Below are 15155 nucleotides of genomic sequence, written 5' to 3'. Positions count from 1 at the left end.
GAGAAGACACTGCGAACAAACAAAGCTACCAGTTTACTCATCTCTTCCCCGCTCTACACAATGCCATCAGAACCCTGTCTGAAGCATCCAAGTCCACGTAGGAAAATCCTGCTATATCCTGCATATGCTACCAATTCATTGAAGTGAAGCTATTTTTCAGAGAAATGCCAAACAAAGAGTGAGGCAATAACAGACCTGCTTACACAGTGGGGCTCAGCCTATTTCTCGTGATAACACAGACACTCTGCCTCTCTGATCAAAGTGCCTCTTCAGTTAATTCACAGCCTGACTCAGCCAGTTTCCTTGCTATACCATCTTAAACCATCTCTCTCAGAGGCAACTAATGGCTGCATGGGCATCTTTACCCTGTTGAAACCATCGGCCTGCAGACAGCTGACACCAGTGGGTAACAGGCAACTTATGAGGACTGCAGAACAGTGCCTCTCCAGCAGTCCCATCACACTTGGGCTGCTATATCTCAGCCCATCCAACTGTGCCTTTTCTTAGCAAGAAGAGGGTATTAGAGACTACCTCATCAATTTATGAAGGCTTTTCTACAAAGAAAATAGTCATCAGTGTGCAAAGAATGAAGATAATGAATAAAAATATTAAGATGATTTAATCAATAGCATTTATCAATTCTGAAGAAATGTTATAACAAGCAATTATATACAGTCAGGAAAAACATACAAATCCATTCCTGTTATACAGGAGCTTCATTTCCATAAGCACCACAATTCATGACTATGTTCACCGGCATAACTACTTTGAAGGCATTATACATAATCACACATGCATTAAGTATTAAACGGTCCTTTTGAGATCAAATATAGCTAGACAGTTTGCATACAGAACTGTAGGAACTGTATATGCAAATCAAGCACATAATTGCACTAACAATTATGGATCTGAGTTCTGTTGTTTAAAAGCTGGACATAAGCGTAGCTCAAGCTAGAATGTTCTTTGTTAGTTCAGCTGAGATAACACTATGTAAATTTACTTGGATCAGCGACAAATACCATTTTTAGATGCACGTCCATGCTCTCCACTGGTTTCAGTGGGAGTTTTTAGCAAAGCTGAGAAGGGGGATTTATCCTGTATAAAGCAGGACAAGGACCTTTTTAATACTTGCACTGATGCACCAAATTCTGATGTGACAGGAGCTTCTGCAATTCTCACACACACAGTTCTATCACACAGAACTCTATTTAGCAGGGAGCTGGTATACACATCATTCATGTGTCTTTTCGGTCCCCTTGCCCTGTTTTTCTCTCTAGTCACTCCAAAGAGAAGTTCCATCTAGTGTTCCGGTCATGAGAAATTCTCCCATCACTGCACAGTAACATTTTCAGAGGTCTCAAAGAAGAGGGTAAGCAACGATTAATTTCAGTAACCCACAGCAGCTGCAGTGACCAGGTCTGCTAAAAACAGAATAAGAAAACGCAAAAATCGTGAATATCTGCATCGCAAAGTATTCTGTGGTGCTGCTGAGATTAGAAAATGCAATTCTCTAACTGTAGTAATGAATTCTTTTTTACATTAAGACAAGACACAGCTCCAGAGTGAGCTTCTATAGCAAGGCTATCGGTACAACACAGTACACCCTGAGGTCTCCAACCACTCAGAGATACCAGTAGAGTAGCTAGTGGAGGGCTTTGTCCTTTCTGAAAGAAAATAAACCAGCAGTTTTAATAAACCTTGAAAAAACACCGTGAACAAGCACGTTAGTTATAAAGTAACTATGAACATCAAAATCAGAAACTCAGAGCAATATAGAATCCTAGTCTTGCATCTTAAACACAGAAGTTCATGCCGATTTCCTTCTAATCATCTCTATCACATATAAAATGAACTGAAAACATGACATCTGAGAACCTAATCAGCTCCTTTCATAGACCAACACTTAATGAGAAAGGAGTAGATATGGCAGAATGAAGGGTGGGTTTTTTTAGGGGTTGACAGCAACCTTGACTTGGACAAAATAAACCAAAATGTGTGACTCAAATCTGAAATTCCACTGTCAACTCATCTAATGAGGAATGGAATCACAAAGGAAAAGAAACACTGCAGGTCTTGATCTGGCCAAAGGGATGATAACGCTGCTTCTGAAGTCACTAAAATGGTACCTTGCTGCTTTGGCTGCCAGGCACCAATCACCTCTGCTGTTCTTTGTGTCAGTTTGCAGATCTAAAGAGAAGCCAGCTGGAGGTTCAGACAATCCAACCAGGCTTTACTAGGATTAGAAAATGAAGAATGAATCATTAGTTTAAAGGGAGGATGATAGAAATAAAGAAAAAGAGAGAGAGATTAGAGAAAAAATAATTAAAAAAATAGGAAAGCTCTTAAAAAAGAGGTGAAATAAAAAAAAATCTGAAGAGGTAAATGAATAACAGAAAAGAAGTTGAGCAGAAGCAGAGAACAAAAGGGGTAACAGGATCAAGAAGAACTACAGTGAAATAGATGAAGAATAGCAAAGGAAGCAACTGGAGCTTGGAAAAAGAATTTCACAAGGGAGTAAGAGGTAAGGAGGTTTGAAGACAGAAGAGAATGAGTAAAGTGGTCTTCAGGGTTCTAGTTTTCCCATCTGTTTTTTTTCCCCACTCATTTTCAGTAACTTTTTTTTTTTTTTTAAGTCTTGCATCTCCCTAGCAAAATGTGCATTGATTGGTTTCTTCAAATCCTGTCTACTTATTTATGAGAAAAATATAAAATCAGTGTAATTGAGTTTTTAACTACAGTAGAGAACTTAACGGGGAGCTGACTGTCATGAATGAACGTCCCAAGTCACTTTCCCACATCTTCAGTGCATTTGTGCAAACTCCAGTTTGCACACAAACATCAGAATTTGTTAGTGTAAATGCTAAGGGATGGGAGCAGACTGGACTTTGCATATGGAGAAGATGTAAAGTTCAATTCAGCAAGCATATACTCAGAAGGTTTGTCCTCGGGCGTTTTAACACAGCTTCATCTCATATTCGTTCTCTGTAGAAAGCCACCTAGAGAGGTATTTCCTGCTCCACACCCATGAACTGCATTGCTGTAAGTGAGCAAAGCAAAGGTTATGGGCTTTAATGTCCCACAGATTTTATGAATAAATAATAACCGTAATTAAAAGTCCCTTTAAGAGATCTCACAGCCAACTTCTGTCAGCCACAGAAGCATTGCTTGCTTTCTCCTAAATTAATCTCCACGTGGGGCTGTCAGTGCAGCATCTCATGAAAACGTTCATGCTGCCAGCAGTCCAAGATACGCACGCACAGCCCCACTGGAGCACACAGCCTTGCAGTATCACCCCTTCTTGGACCCTCAGTTTGATTGTGATGGTAAAAAATTCCTCACCTCATTTTCCTCCTTTCCTATTTCCTCTCTTCCCAATAAAGATAACCAAAAAAAGATGTCAGAGAAAAAGACACACCTCTTCTACCCAGCCTGAGGGAAAAGAATGAATGCTTTGACACTCATAAAGAAAGAATGAGAAGAGATCAATGTGAGGTCAATAAGGAAAATAGTTACTTCACTGGAATGTTGTGATTTTGATGAGAAGCTAGAATTTCCAGGCTAGCAAGGAGCCCACATTACTTCCTAAAGTAGGATCCAAAACTGAATCATCTCACACACCTAAGAAGGCTAGCTGGCATGTAAGTACTACTCACAGATAGCGTGCAGGTAGTGGATTTTGTGGGTTCTTACGCATCCCAAAAAATGCCAACAGAGCCTGCACAGTTCAGGAAGACAAAAAACAAAAAACCTTGTAAATCAGAATACTTTTATTGTGTGATTCAGAAATGACTTAATGTTTGAAAAGTTAATTTTTTAAGTTCTTTTTTTATATAAGTCCAACCCAAACTTGCATCTTTCCCTCCTACTTGAGCTATTTGCTAGACTGAATTTTTGTTCATGATTATAATGGCCTAGGACATGGCAGCTTACCACAGTTTTGTAACTACTGAGATTGTCCTGTTCCATTCTAATAATCTAAATCATCCCCTTAAAAATAGAAATAAAATAAAAAATAAAGGCCATGACTTAGCTTTTGAGGACACTGTGGGCCTAACAAGTTGCATGACGTTCAAATCAATATCCTGAATCCAACAGTGTTTCTGAACACAATTTTAGTAACATATGTTGCTTGCAGTATCAAAAAAATAGGTAGACAGACAGATAGAAGATGAAGGTTGTATCCTCAGCTGCCAAAGCATTACTCATAAAATCCACAAACCTCCATCTTAGGCACATGACTCTGGGACACTCTGGCTATTCAGTTGTTGGTCTTGTTGAAAAGAAATCAATACTGAACCGGACTTAGCTGTACACACCACAGATTTAACCTTCTATAATGACCTCTAAATAAGGTATCTAACTATGATTCACTGTAGGAAGCACGAAAGCCAAGAGGTTCAGCACATCCGATAAAAATCTCAAATTCCTCAACTTTATGTTCACAAAGACTTTCCTCAGCAGAGGATAAGAAAAATCTGACATTTTTGTTATACTGATACTGAATAAATGCATTCCAGTAAATACCCAATCCATTTGCAAAATTGCACAATATGAGAAGGTTCCTTCAACAAAGGAGGGAGATAAAAGGTTTAAGCTGACTTTTATACTTTATTAGTGAGCGATATAATACCTGAATCTTCCTCAGTGCAGAAGCTTTCTTTTAAAATCGTATTTTAACCCTCTTAGCTATATCTGGAGCTGTTCAATCTCTTGTGTTAAAGTTCACTTATTTTCCTGCAAGTCGTTGCATATCCTGGGACTAAGAAACTGCATTAGCAATGCTTGCTGTTGTTTGAAAAGATGAATGCGTCTCTTGCCTGTCTCAGATCATTTATGAAGATAATAATGAAACAAGTGGCACACAACACTGAGCCTGCAGAACTCCACTAAAATTTTTGCCATGACTAGACACAGTGCTATTAACATCACTACGCACTGAGAATAACCTGTCTCATTCCCCAAGCCGAGCTTATCTTATTATACACAGTATTCTGCTGCTACTGACATTGAGGTTTATGTGTTTGGTTCTATTTGTTGGTGATGGATCGTTTTTGAGGGAGGGGAGTACAGAGAGGGTATACTTTTCAAGGCACTAAAAAAAAAGTATAAGACAGAAAACCATCACTGGACAACAGTTAACTAAGTCATTAGTGGTCTGATTGAGAAGCTGAAACATACAGAAAAGTTGAGGTACTGACATACTAAACCAGATATATCTCTGAAAAAGGTAACTGCAGACATCCGTACACAGCTTAACAGACAGTTCTGAACAAGTTACATCTAAAAGTTGCACTAAAAACACTTCCTGTATTCTTAACAATTTGGAGTTAAGATTTAAAATTAGTATGAATAACAAAACATGACTAAGGTCATTGCTGCAGTAGGCTTAATGTTTCTGCTTTCTGCATTCATGCTACTAAGCATTTGTAACTGAAAACACTATTTGCTACAGCAAATAGAGTTTTTCATCTTCTGCAAGTTTAGCAGAATATACATTATCTCTTTTTCCAGTTTTCTCCATACATAGCAGGTACAGAACCATTTCCATTTCACTTAAAGATCCTTTTTAAAGACTTGGGTAAAAATCAAGGGCTACAGAGAGTAAATACAAAAGCATTTGCAATTGAATAAGTTGAGACAGGAAGTAATTTCAAGCACCTAAGGACATTATGAGGCAGCATCAACATTAAAACAACAAAGACAGCAAGAAATACAAAACAACCATTACCTTGAATTCTTTTTCAATGTTAGCCAACTTGGCAAGTTCATTGCTGAGTTCCAGCGCAGTGAGCACAGGATCTTCACTGGAGAGGGACAGGTAAGCTGGACTGGCCAGTCCTTTGTAGGCATTTATTCTTGACCTAGAGTGACTGAAAGAATCATGCTTTTGCTTTTCTGTACAGTCATTACATTTGCAGAAATAATCATGAGGTCTTTCTATCCTTGCTCCTTTCATCAACAGCATATGCACAACTTCGTATTTTTGGCAGTGAGCAGCTAAAATGATGGGAGTGATATCTGGAGAAAAGCGGGTGCCGTCTTCGTCATAGGAATAAAAATCGTCATCCTGGAGCTCCTGCTCGCAAGGGCTCAGAGTCAGTCGCTTATTTACTGAAAACCCAGGATGATTTAAAATTGCTTCCACTATCCTAATGTAGCCCTTGCTGATTGCGAGCAGCAGGGCATCTCCAATCCGTGCCAAGTTCTCTTTTTTTAACAGAAGTTCTGTCACTTCCAAATGTTCGTTCCCTACAGCAAGCTGCAAGGCGTTTTGGCCCATGTAGTCAACACAGTTGACATTCAGTGTTTTTGACTCTTCCAGCATTTTGCGCACCACAGGTATGTTCCCATATTCTGCTGCATCTAGAAAGCGCTCTTCCTCGGCAGTTAGACTAGTGCCTCTGTTGTTGAACATGAACGCCGGGCCTCTAATGGCCTGCCGCCTTCCCTTTTCCCTCATCATAGTCATACGCCTCAGAGATGGACTTTCTTCAATGTACCTAATGGGGAGAAAAATAAAAAAGTAACAACGCTTCAGTCTTGGTTACTGGTAGTTTCAAGCTCTCCTGTGGCTACAGAAATGACCGCTTACCTCATTTTGTGCCCTGCCATTTGCCCATGTACTGAGTAGAAGCATTCCTTTTTAGAATCTTTCTGCCTTCATGGCAGGCGATGGAAAGAAAACTTTTCTTCCCCTTTGGTTCAAAGAAGGCAATGCGTAAATCATCAGAGTAAGTTCCTGTAGTGGACGGCATTTAATTACTATTGAAAGTGCAACTTGATATTGTAGATGAGTTTCCCTTTTATATATAATAGTGCGCTAGGAGGGATTTCTGAAGAGAAGTGACATCTGATATTAAGGAAAAAAAAAATCTTGACCATGCCAACAAAACAAAAAGGGCCTCTGGAATTGAACCAGGGAGTGCCCATAGACTGCGTACAGTATACAGTGAAGCCTGATCTCATGTCTGTTAGCACTTACTACGAGGAACATTAACTGAATTTGGAAGGGCCTACTCACAAGTGAACCTTGTCACATTAGAAGTCTTTGAAAAACACCAGTGTATACGTGTTCAGTGGACTTTCTGGATACTAGTAGCTAAACTACTCATAGATTCCAGACTCTGGGCATAAACCAGTCTGGACTGGGATGAGCTCTCTCTGAGACTGGCAGCCTGCAATGCTGTGTGCTGTGTTCAGCCTACCTCTACTATACACCTATCGTTTCAGGAGCTGAAAGGAAAAAGCTGTCTAATGTCACTAAGCGAGCGTTCATTTAAGAAAACAAAACAAAACAAAAACACACACGTGCATTCTTGTAATATGAGCAAAATAATATAAAAGCCAAAGATTTATTTAACAAAAAATGGGATGGCAGGTACACAGTGAAAAAGAGACTTGGGTGTAGGAGTATAAGATTGTATAGGAAAGGAAACTGAGAACTGGAGAAGCTGTGAAGGCCCTGAAACACTGGTTGCAAAAGCAGAAAGAGGGAGAAATGAGGAGGGCACAGGAGAGAAGAATGGCTGAACTAGCTAACTGAAGAAACACAAACTGGAATTACGAACTGGTAAAATAAGTCCTCTGTGCCTCTGTTCCTCATCTATTGAAAAAAAGAACAATTGCCTCAAATTTTACAGGAGCATTATGAAAATTAATTCAGTCATCCCACTGAAAAATTCACACATGAGAATAAACAGCCATGGAGGAAATTAATCCATGTACCCTCAGTGCAAAGGCCAAGTAAGGTGCACTCGAAGATATGGAGGGCAAAACAACTCTAGATTTGCCCATATATTGCCATGTCAGCCCTACTGGTTTTCACTGGGCAGACCTAATTCTATTCAGATTACAATATGTCTGGCTTTCCAGCTGATGTGCATCGGTTGTAATAAATATAGCAGAACATTAAATCTTACTTTATCAAAGCTACAAGCACTGTAAAAGCTGGTTTGCACACAGGGAGCTGCAGGTAACACAGACAGTTAAGTTTCGCTGGAGACAGAGGACTGAAGTGACTCATTACCAATGACAGGTCTCTCCGTAGCACCTGAACTCTCTTATACTCTCATGTGGGGTCAGTATTTCCAGACTGCTAGAAGTAACCCGGGTGGCACTGGAGCATATGTTAAGCAGTCTGGTATTTAATTCTTGAAATACATGCCAAAGCTGCTTTGCTACACATACAGGTACAGAAATGCAATTGTTTACTGTAATAGTATAAAGAAAAAAATATATATATGCGTAGCAAAATGAAAGACAGAACAGATTGAATCGTGTTGCCTTCCTGATTAAAGAAGCCTCTAAACAGTCACCTTGAATCTCATTTATCTTTTTATGAAATACATAACACATTTTCCTCCATATATTCAGGGCAATTTTTCAGTATAATTTGAAATGTGTCACTTTTATTTTCTGTTTTATCTATTTGTTTCAAAATACACTGTGTGACTGAGGTGACTCATCTGACTTCTGTTAAAAGAGATATATCCTTCCAAAGGTGTTACACTAGAATGCCTATACTCAATAAGGAAAATTTCCTTCACTATAAATCTTGTCACAGAAATGATGTATTTGAAGTGACTGCAACATCTTCTCTAAAGATGAAAGTTGCTTGGTATTTTCATGACTAAAATATTGCCAAGACCTTCTGAAAAAAATAAAGTGCAAAAAAAAATCCATAGGGGACATGCTCCAGCCCTCTGATCATTGTTAGACTGTCTTAAACATGTGACTAAAATAAAAGCAAATTTGTATCATGCTCTATTTCCTAGAGCCTTAAAGTTCATCTTCTCATCCTTGGCTCGATAAGGAGGTGACAACCTACATTAACAGAGGGAAGAAGAGATGGAAATGGTGATGTTCTTCACCTCTGTTCCCAACAGTTAAAAAAATACAAATTAAGAAGGAAAAAAAAAATCTATGGAATATAAGGAAAAAAAAAATACAGAATGATGAAAAGCAGGGAAACTGTTGAATTATTACACGTTAATTCTGCATCAGCGATGCACCACAATTTTGTGTGAAGCTGAGCCCCTCCATCCTTCTGTACCCGTCTCATTTCACAGCTGGAAAATGGTGAAGGAGCTGATAAAGCCTCAAGCCTCTGTGTTGCTCAGCACAAATAAGAAGGATAGAATTGGAAAGGAGCAATCACGTTAACTGAAATAGCCCAAGTCTCACCCCATCAGGGCGTTTCCCCAGCCCTAAGGGCACCCCATGAAGCAGTTGCTTAAAGAAAACTTTTAAGATGCAAGTCTGACTTTCATACGTGCACTGAAAAATGTATTCCCTTCCCCATTAAGCAAGCAATGCCCTTCTCTGTTTCTCGTGTCTTGTGTGTATCACATACACTATGACCTTATACTACACTGCAGCACTGTCTGTCACTGGAGAGTACTCTTGAAATTGACTTTACTTCCTTTGGGCAGTTCCTTCTAAGTACAATATTAGAAACTTTAGCAGTGCAACAGCTCCTAAGGACTAGAGCATGCACTGTGATTCCTCTGCTTCTACCACAGATAACTTCAATGTACTCTGCTAACCTCTGCTAAATCTCTTCACATTCAGGCTTTCAGAATCACAGCAGAAGGATGGAAATACGGGATGATACATTTGAGAAGATCTGTAATTGTGTTTCCAAGTCTTTTTAATAATTCTGTAAATTACATGCAAAATTATTAGCACTAGAGAGGAGTTGAAAAAAAGAATCTTCATGTTCAGCCTTTTCAGACCTACAGAATAATTTTACAACTTTCATATTGAAAAATAAGCAATTGCTCTACCTGAACTATTCACCACAATAAAAGATGGCACCTAAAATTTACCAGCACCCCACTAATAAACTGCAGTACATGGGCAGTCTTGAACCTATTGCAGCCCTGAAACGCAGCCTGGTGACTGCAGGCAGATCAGACAAGTACACCACAGAGCAATGATGGGCCCACGTCCAAAGGCAGCTACGCCGTACTCTGCCATACAGCACTCACAGACTGTGCCTCTTTGTGCTGCCAAAAGTCACCTCTGAGGTCCTGCTCCAAAATTTCAGAACGATACATTCATTGCCTTACACTCAAAAGGTGCTCAGATATGCATGTATGTATGTGCAACATTTGAGCCTGTGACTCCAGAGATTTCTTAAACCAAGCAATCTCTAACGTTTCCTTTGCTCCCATCACAGGTGGGGGCTGCACAGTGCTGAACAAGCAATCCTTCCCCGGCCTCTCAAGCAAAATCATTGTTGCTCCTCCAAGCTCTGCTATGGGCGTGGGACAAAAGAGACCACTGCTAAATGCCTGCTTTGTTTTTTTCCTGAGAAGAAATGGTTCTACACACATGCATGTGCGCTTCTTGAGGAAGCCTGCATGTGTTTCACACAATGTAAGAATCTGTACCAAAGCTAAAATGTATGAAATGACAGCTTCCTTCTCCCCTCTGGAGCGCCCAGGCAGTAGTTCACATCAGATGGAGACAGATTCAGCCCAACACAGAACATAAATCAGGCCAGCTGCAAGATCTGACCCCAGTCTGTGCTCTCCCACTGCTCTGAAATGACATAATCCATCATCCAAAATGCCCTCATGTCAGTTCACAGAAGTTCTGGCACAGAGCTGGAAAGAACTAGTCAAAAAAGGAGCAAAACACCAAGAGGCATCAGGAGGAGGTATATACATAGTTTGTTCCTTCCCACCTCCCAAAAACACCCCAAAACTACGCAGAGCTTTTCTCTAACACTGCTCATCACTAACATTCCCAAATGAAACACCACCTGTCTGAATCCAAGCAGAAATAAAAGCACTGTGTTTTGATGAGAGGAGCGTATCAGTGCACACAAAGAAAAAGGCAAAGGGGTCTCACCAGGAGAGAATCAAGCTTGCAGGGCTGCTGCAACACAGAATTGTAAAGCTGCTTTAACACTGCCTTTCGTTTATGTCCTGGTGTTCCGCTCAGGAAACACAGCTTTGGCTTTCAAAGGGCCTCATGAAATCAGGCAAGCAGTGCCCACCACATTTCATGGGCAATGTCTGCCTGCTTCTTTCACCAGCAGGACATACTGGACCATGTAAAACAGAATCATCACCTCCAGCCTGCTGTCCTGGTTGAAATCCTGGGTTAATTACTTTTTCCAAACATATTTGCACAGGAAGGAGCCAGACACACACTGATAGGTACCTTGCACAAGTTACATGCTTTTGGAGAGACTACTTCTCAAACACCAAGTGCATCTCCATGCAAGCCTCTCTACATCCTCTTGCCTTTTTTCCCTTGCAGTTTAGATCACAAATTTTTTCAGGCAAGGATTCTCACGCCCACTGCATGCAAGCCAAAGCCTTATGCATACCCATCTGAGTACATTATGAGCAATCTGATGCTCACTTCTCCCATTCACAGATGCTATGATTTTAGGCTTTAGCAAGAATCACAAAGTGTTACTCCAGGAAAGCCCACTGTATATGAATACGGTCATACCACAGGTAAAACGGCAGCCCCAAAGCCCTGCCAGTTTGAAGGACTTCCACATGTCCAAAAGCATACTGCTATGCAAATGGAACTCAACTTTAGTTCATGGTGGCATAACATCAGTTCGCTAATGAAAGCAATTCTGAGGACAGGAACCCAAAGGAGCTACCAAATAACAGTTCCTCTGCCTATCTTCAGCTAAAAAGTGAACGTGTGAGCCTGAACTAATCTTCCAGGCTCTTTTCATGGGGAATGGGGAGAGATGAGACTGGTGACTGAGGCTGGTGAGCCCACTGCCACATTCTCTCTCATCTCATTGACTGCAGATGGAGCTCAGACAAAAAACTTCAGCGCGAGTTTCAGGCAGCTCAACACAGGTGAGACAGCAGAAAGCACTTCTATTTGTGATTAAAGCAAGGCTTAGATTGTGATCATTACTCCTGTACTTCACTACTGTCTCTGTAGTGATTTTATTTAAGGCTTCGTCTATAAATGATGAATGTGTTAAAACTCAATGTGCTTGTCATTTGGTAAACAAAATATTTAATTAAGTATCAAATGCTCAAGAAATACTCAAAGAGAGCGTGAAATACTCAAAGAGGGAGTGAAGCTACAGACATGGCACATTCAGTCTATCAGAGAAATGAAAGTTAACATTCCTGCTAGTAAAACAGCGTTTATTTCTCCTGCAGCAAATACCAGCCAGGGTTGAGATGTGGAGATGTGACGGTGTTCTTAAAAACAAGGAACAGAAACTCTCCAAGACATGCCATGTAAATGCTGAGAAGCAGGACCTCATGCATGGATGTTCACAACGCAGATGCCCCAGATCTCTGCAAGCAGCCGCCTTCAGCCAGCACCCTGAGGACTCCAGAAGACGCAAAGGGAAGAAAGGGTTCACCGGGCTCAACGAGCCTTACCCAAGACAATGAGTGGGTTTTGTCGGCACCTACATCAGCAGGCAGGGAACAACACAACACACAAAGCACATCAGGCGCGTTCTGACCCCGAGCGGACTTCTTTCTCAAAACCGCAACCGAGCAACTAACGAAGTTTGGCGCAGCCTCTGGCTGCGGAGCATCCCAGCCGCGCATCCCACCGCCAGCGGAGACAGAAGGCGGGCCGGCGCGGCGGGGCCGCCAGGGGGCGCGGGGAACGCAGGGCCACGGCTTCAGCCCCGGCTTCACCCCGCATCCCCGGAGGGGAAAGCGTCCGTCCGCGCCTGGTCGGTCCCCGCCGCTCCCTTCCGCCAGCCCCGGCGGCAGTGCGACGGTCACTCCTACGGTGCCCGGCCCCTCCGAGCCCTGCCCTGCACCTGAGCTCGGCTCGACGGGGCGGACACGACCCAGCTGCCGGAGGCTGCGCCCCGGGAAGTTGCCGGTCCCCCGGCCCGACTTACATGGTGCTGGCGAAGGGCGGCGGCGGGTAGTAGCCGTAGGGCTCCCGGAGGGTCTTCACGGCGCGCAGGGGAGGCGGCGGGGGCTCCAGCCCTCCGTTGACGCCTCTCCATCCGCGGCGCCGGCGCTGCTGCTCTTCTTCCTCTGCCTCCTCCTCCTCCTGCTGCTGCTGCTGCTGCTGTTGCGGAGGGAAGGTCACTCTCCCCTGCTCCTTGCTCTTCCGGCTCTTGCTGGACATGGTCGGGGTCTCCTCCCGGCCGGCCTCGTCGGGCAGCGCGCGCGGCGGGGAAGGAGGCGGGAGGAGGAGGCGGGCAGCGCTGCCCGGCCGGGCACGGAGCGCCCGGAGGGAACGGCGGCCGCACCGCGATCCTCCCGCCGCCTCTCCGCCCGCCGCCTGTCAGCGAGGCGGCCCGACAGCGGGAGCCGGAGAACGCCGGCGAGCGGGGAGACGAGCGAGAGACGGGGCTCCCGGCGGCGGCTCTGCCCCTCGCCTCTCCTTGTCATTATCCCTCGCTAGGGCAGCATCGCGGCGGAGCCGAGCGGGGCGGCCGCCTGCCGCCGCGGGCACCCCGCCGAGGAGGGGCCGCCGCTCCCACCTGCCGGCATCGGGACCGCCCCCGCCCGGCGGGGAATAGAAGGGTAGGAGAAGGAAGGCAGGGGGTGGGCGGGGAAGCCGACCGCCGCCCTCCCGCGCTCCTTGGTCCCCGAGGGCAGCGCCCGGCCCCTGGGGCACGGGATGGCGACGGCGGCGGGAGGAGGAACGTGGGGCGCGCGGTGAGCCGGCCTCGGGTCCCGGCCCTGTTGCAGGCACGGAAAGCACACGCGTGGTTTTCAGAAACAATTTCTCTGTGCGATAGGAGCAGTTCGATGAGGATTTTCAAGCGAAAAAATAAAAATTAAAAGTGTATTTTGAGCGGCTTACCAAGGATGAAGGAGTCCAGGTTCCCAAAGGGTTCCAGGTGTCGGTACCTGAGAACGGCTGGTTTAATGCAGCGTGGTGTTGAGCTAAAAGCAGTGGGAGGATGTTGAGACGCCTATCGCATGTAATCAGAAGTAATTACGCTCTATAGATACCAGCCACAACGGTTCTCACTGTACAGAGATGCATGACATCTTCTCGTGCTGAGAGATTTTTTAGAGCATTTTATGTGGTAGTGAAAATATTCCATCACAAAACAGCAGCCACGATAAAATCAAGGCAGAACGTGTGTTTTAAACACAGAATATACAGAACACGGGGTACTGTGTGTTGATTTACTTATACAATACATCTATTCCTTTATCTACATCCAGCTGAGATGCCATTTTTCTCTTGCTTTGAACTTTTCCTAAGCGTTATGTGGCCAAAAGTGTCAATTTGCACGAATCCGCATTCCAAAACTTGGATCCTACCGAAACTGAAATTTGTGACGTGTTTCAATTGCTGCAGGGAAAGTGGACACTAACTCCACAACCGTACAACTGCTTAGCTAGAGCTCTCACTGCTGAGCCAGCAACATGGGCTGTCTGTACACAGTGCTCATTACCTCATACTTTCAGTGTCAGCCAAGCTTCTGCCTCCAATTTTTCTATACAACTAAAATTTGCACTGATGAAGCACAGGAAAAGAAAAAAAACAACAAAAAAACAGCAACTGACCAAGAGTTTAACAGAGATAAATGACTCTGCTGCAGCTTTGAAAGGCTGTTTTTATCTGTTTTGTCTGCATCTTGAACTGTTTAGGGAGGTGCTTTCTCGTGTCTCTTGTTACTTGAAAATCCCATTTGTCTTCAGTGGAATTACATACATGGTTGAGCAAATTCTGCTTTCTAAGAAGCTGATGGTAATATGTAGCTACTGTAGCTTTGAGCTGCTCGGGGTCTCTCATTTAGGATAATCTAGGTGTCCAGCATAGCTATATATATCATAACAGTATTAAATATTTTAAGGCGTAAGCATGCAACAATCTGTTTGCATCAAAATTTGTATTCTGGAAGGGCCATTTTGGCTTAAAAATAAAGTAAAATAGTGGCACCATTGTATTCCCTTTTGCAAGTAAAGAAACCCTCTGTTATCACAGTGGGCTGCGTGAATGGGCTTTCTTTTGCTTCTAGAATTTCCCCTAAGATCAAAATATAAAAGTAGAGCTGAAAGTAGATGAGAAATGCTTGCTTTCAAAATGTATGCACAGAGGAAGGCTATCACAATTTTTCTTTTCAGAAATGGATAACAGGGTTATTTAATATCGGTTCTTAGCTGGAAGGCTAAGAAAGGCCAATTCCTGCTTCTTCCATTGTTATCTGTATCGCTGATTTGTAT

The 15155-nt window shown here is 43.2% G+C and overlaps 2 protein-coding genes across 3 annotated transcripts in view; one reads left to right on the top strand and one right to left on the bottom strand.

The window, feature by feature from the left end:
- TRPC3 (transient receptor potential cation channel subfamily C member 3) overlaps positions 1 to 13336 on the bottom strand; it is a 36431-nt gene extending 23095 nt beyond the window's left edge. For both annotated transcript variants that reach the window (XM_065736827.1, XM_065736828.1), the window contains exons 1-2: positions 12860 to 13336; positions 5729 to 6500 (exon numbers count right to left, since the gene is read on the bottom strand). In XM_065736827.1, the coding sequence (XP_065592899.1) occupies positions 5729 to 6500; positions 12860 to 13095 (1008 nt within the window). In that variant the 5' untranslated portion in view covers positions 13096 to 13336. The remainder of the gene's footprint in view (positions 1 to 5728; positions 6501 to 12859) is intronic.
- The window catches only part of EXOSC9 (exosome component 9), a 127558-nt gene that overhangs the window by 51376 nt on the left and 61027 nt on the right, over positions 1 to 15155 (top strand). The gene's annotated exons all lie outside the window — the stretch shown is intronic.

Source organism: Cyrtonyx montezumae, unplaced genomic scaffold (assembly GCF_038088225.1).
Source record: "Cyrtonyx montezumae isolate F1298 unplaced genomic scaffold, pur_monq_1.0 scaffold_2, whole genome shotgun sequence".
NCBI classification, from domain to species: Eukaryota; Metazoa; Chordata; class Aves; order Galliformes; family Odontophoridae; genus Cyrtonyx; species Cyrtonyx montezumae.
This window is presented reverse-complemented; position numbering and strand designations above follow the sequence as displayed.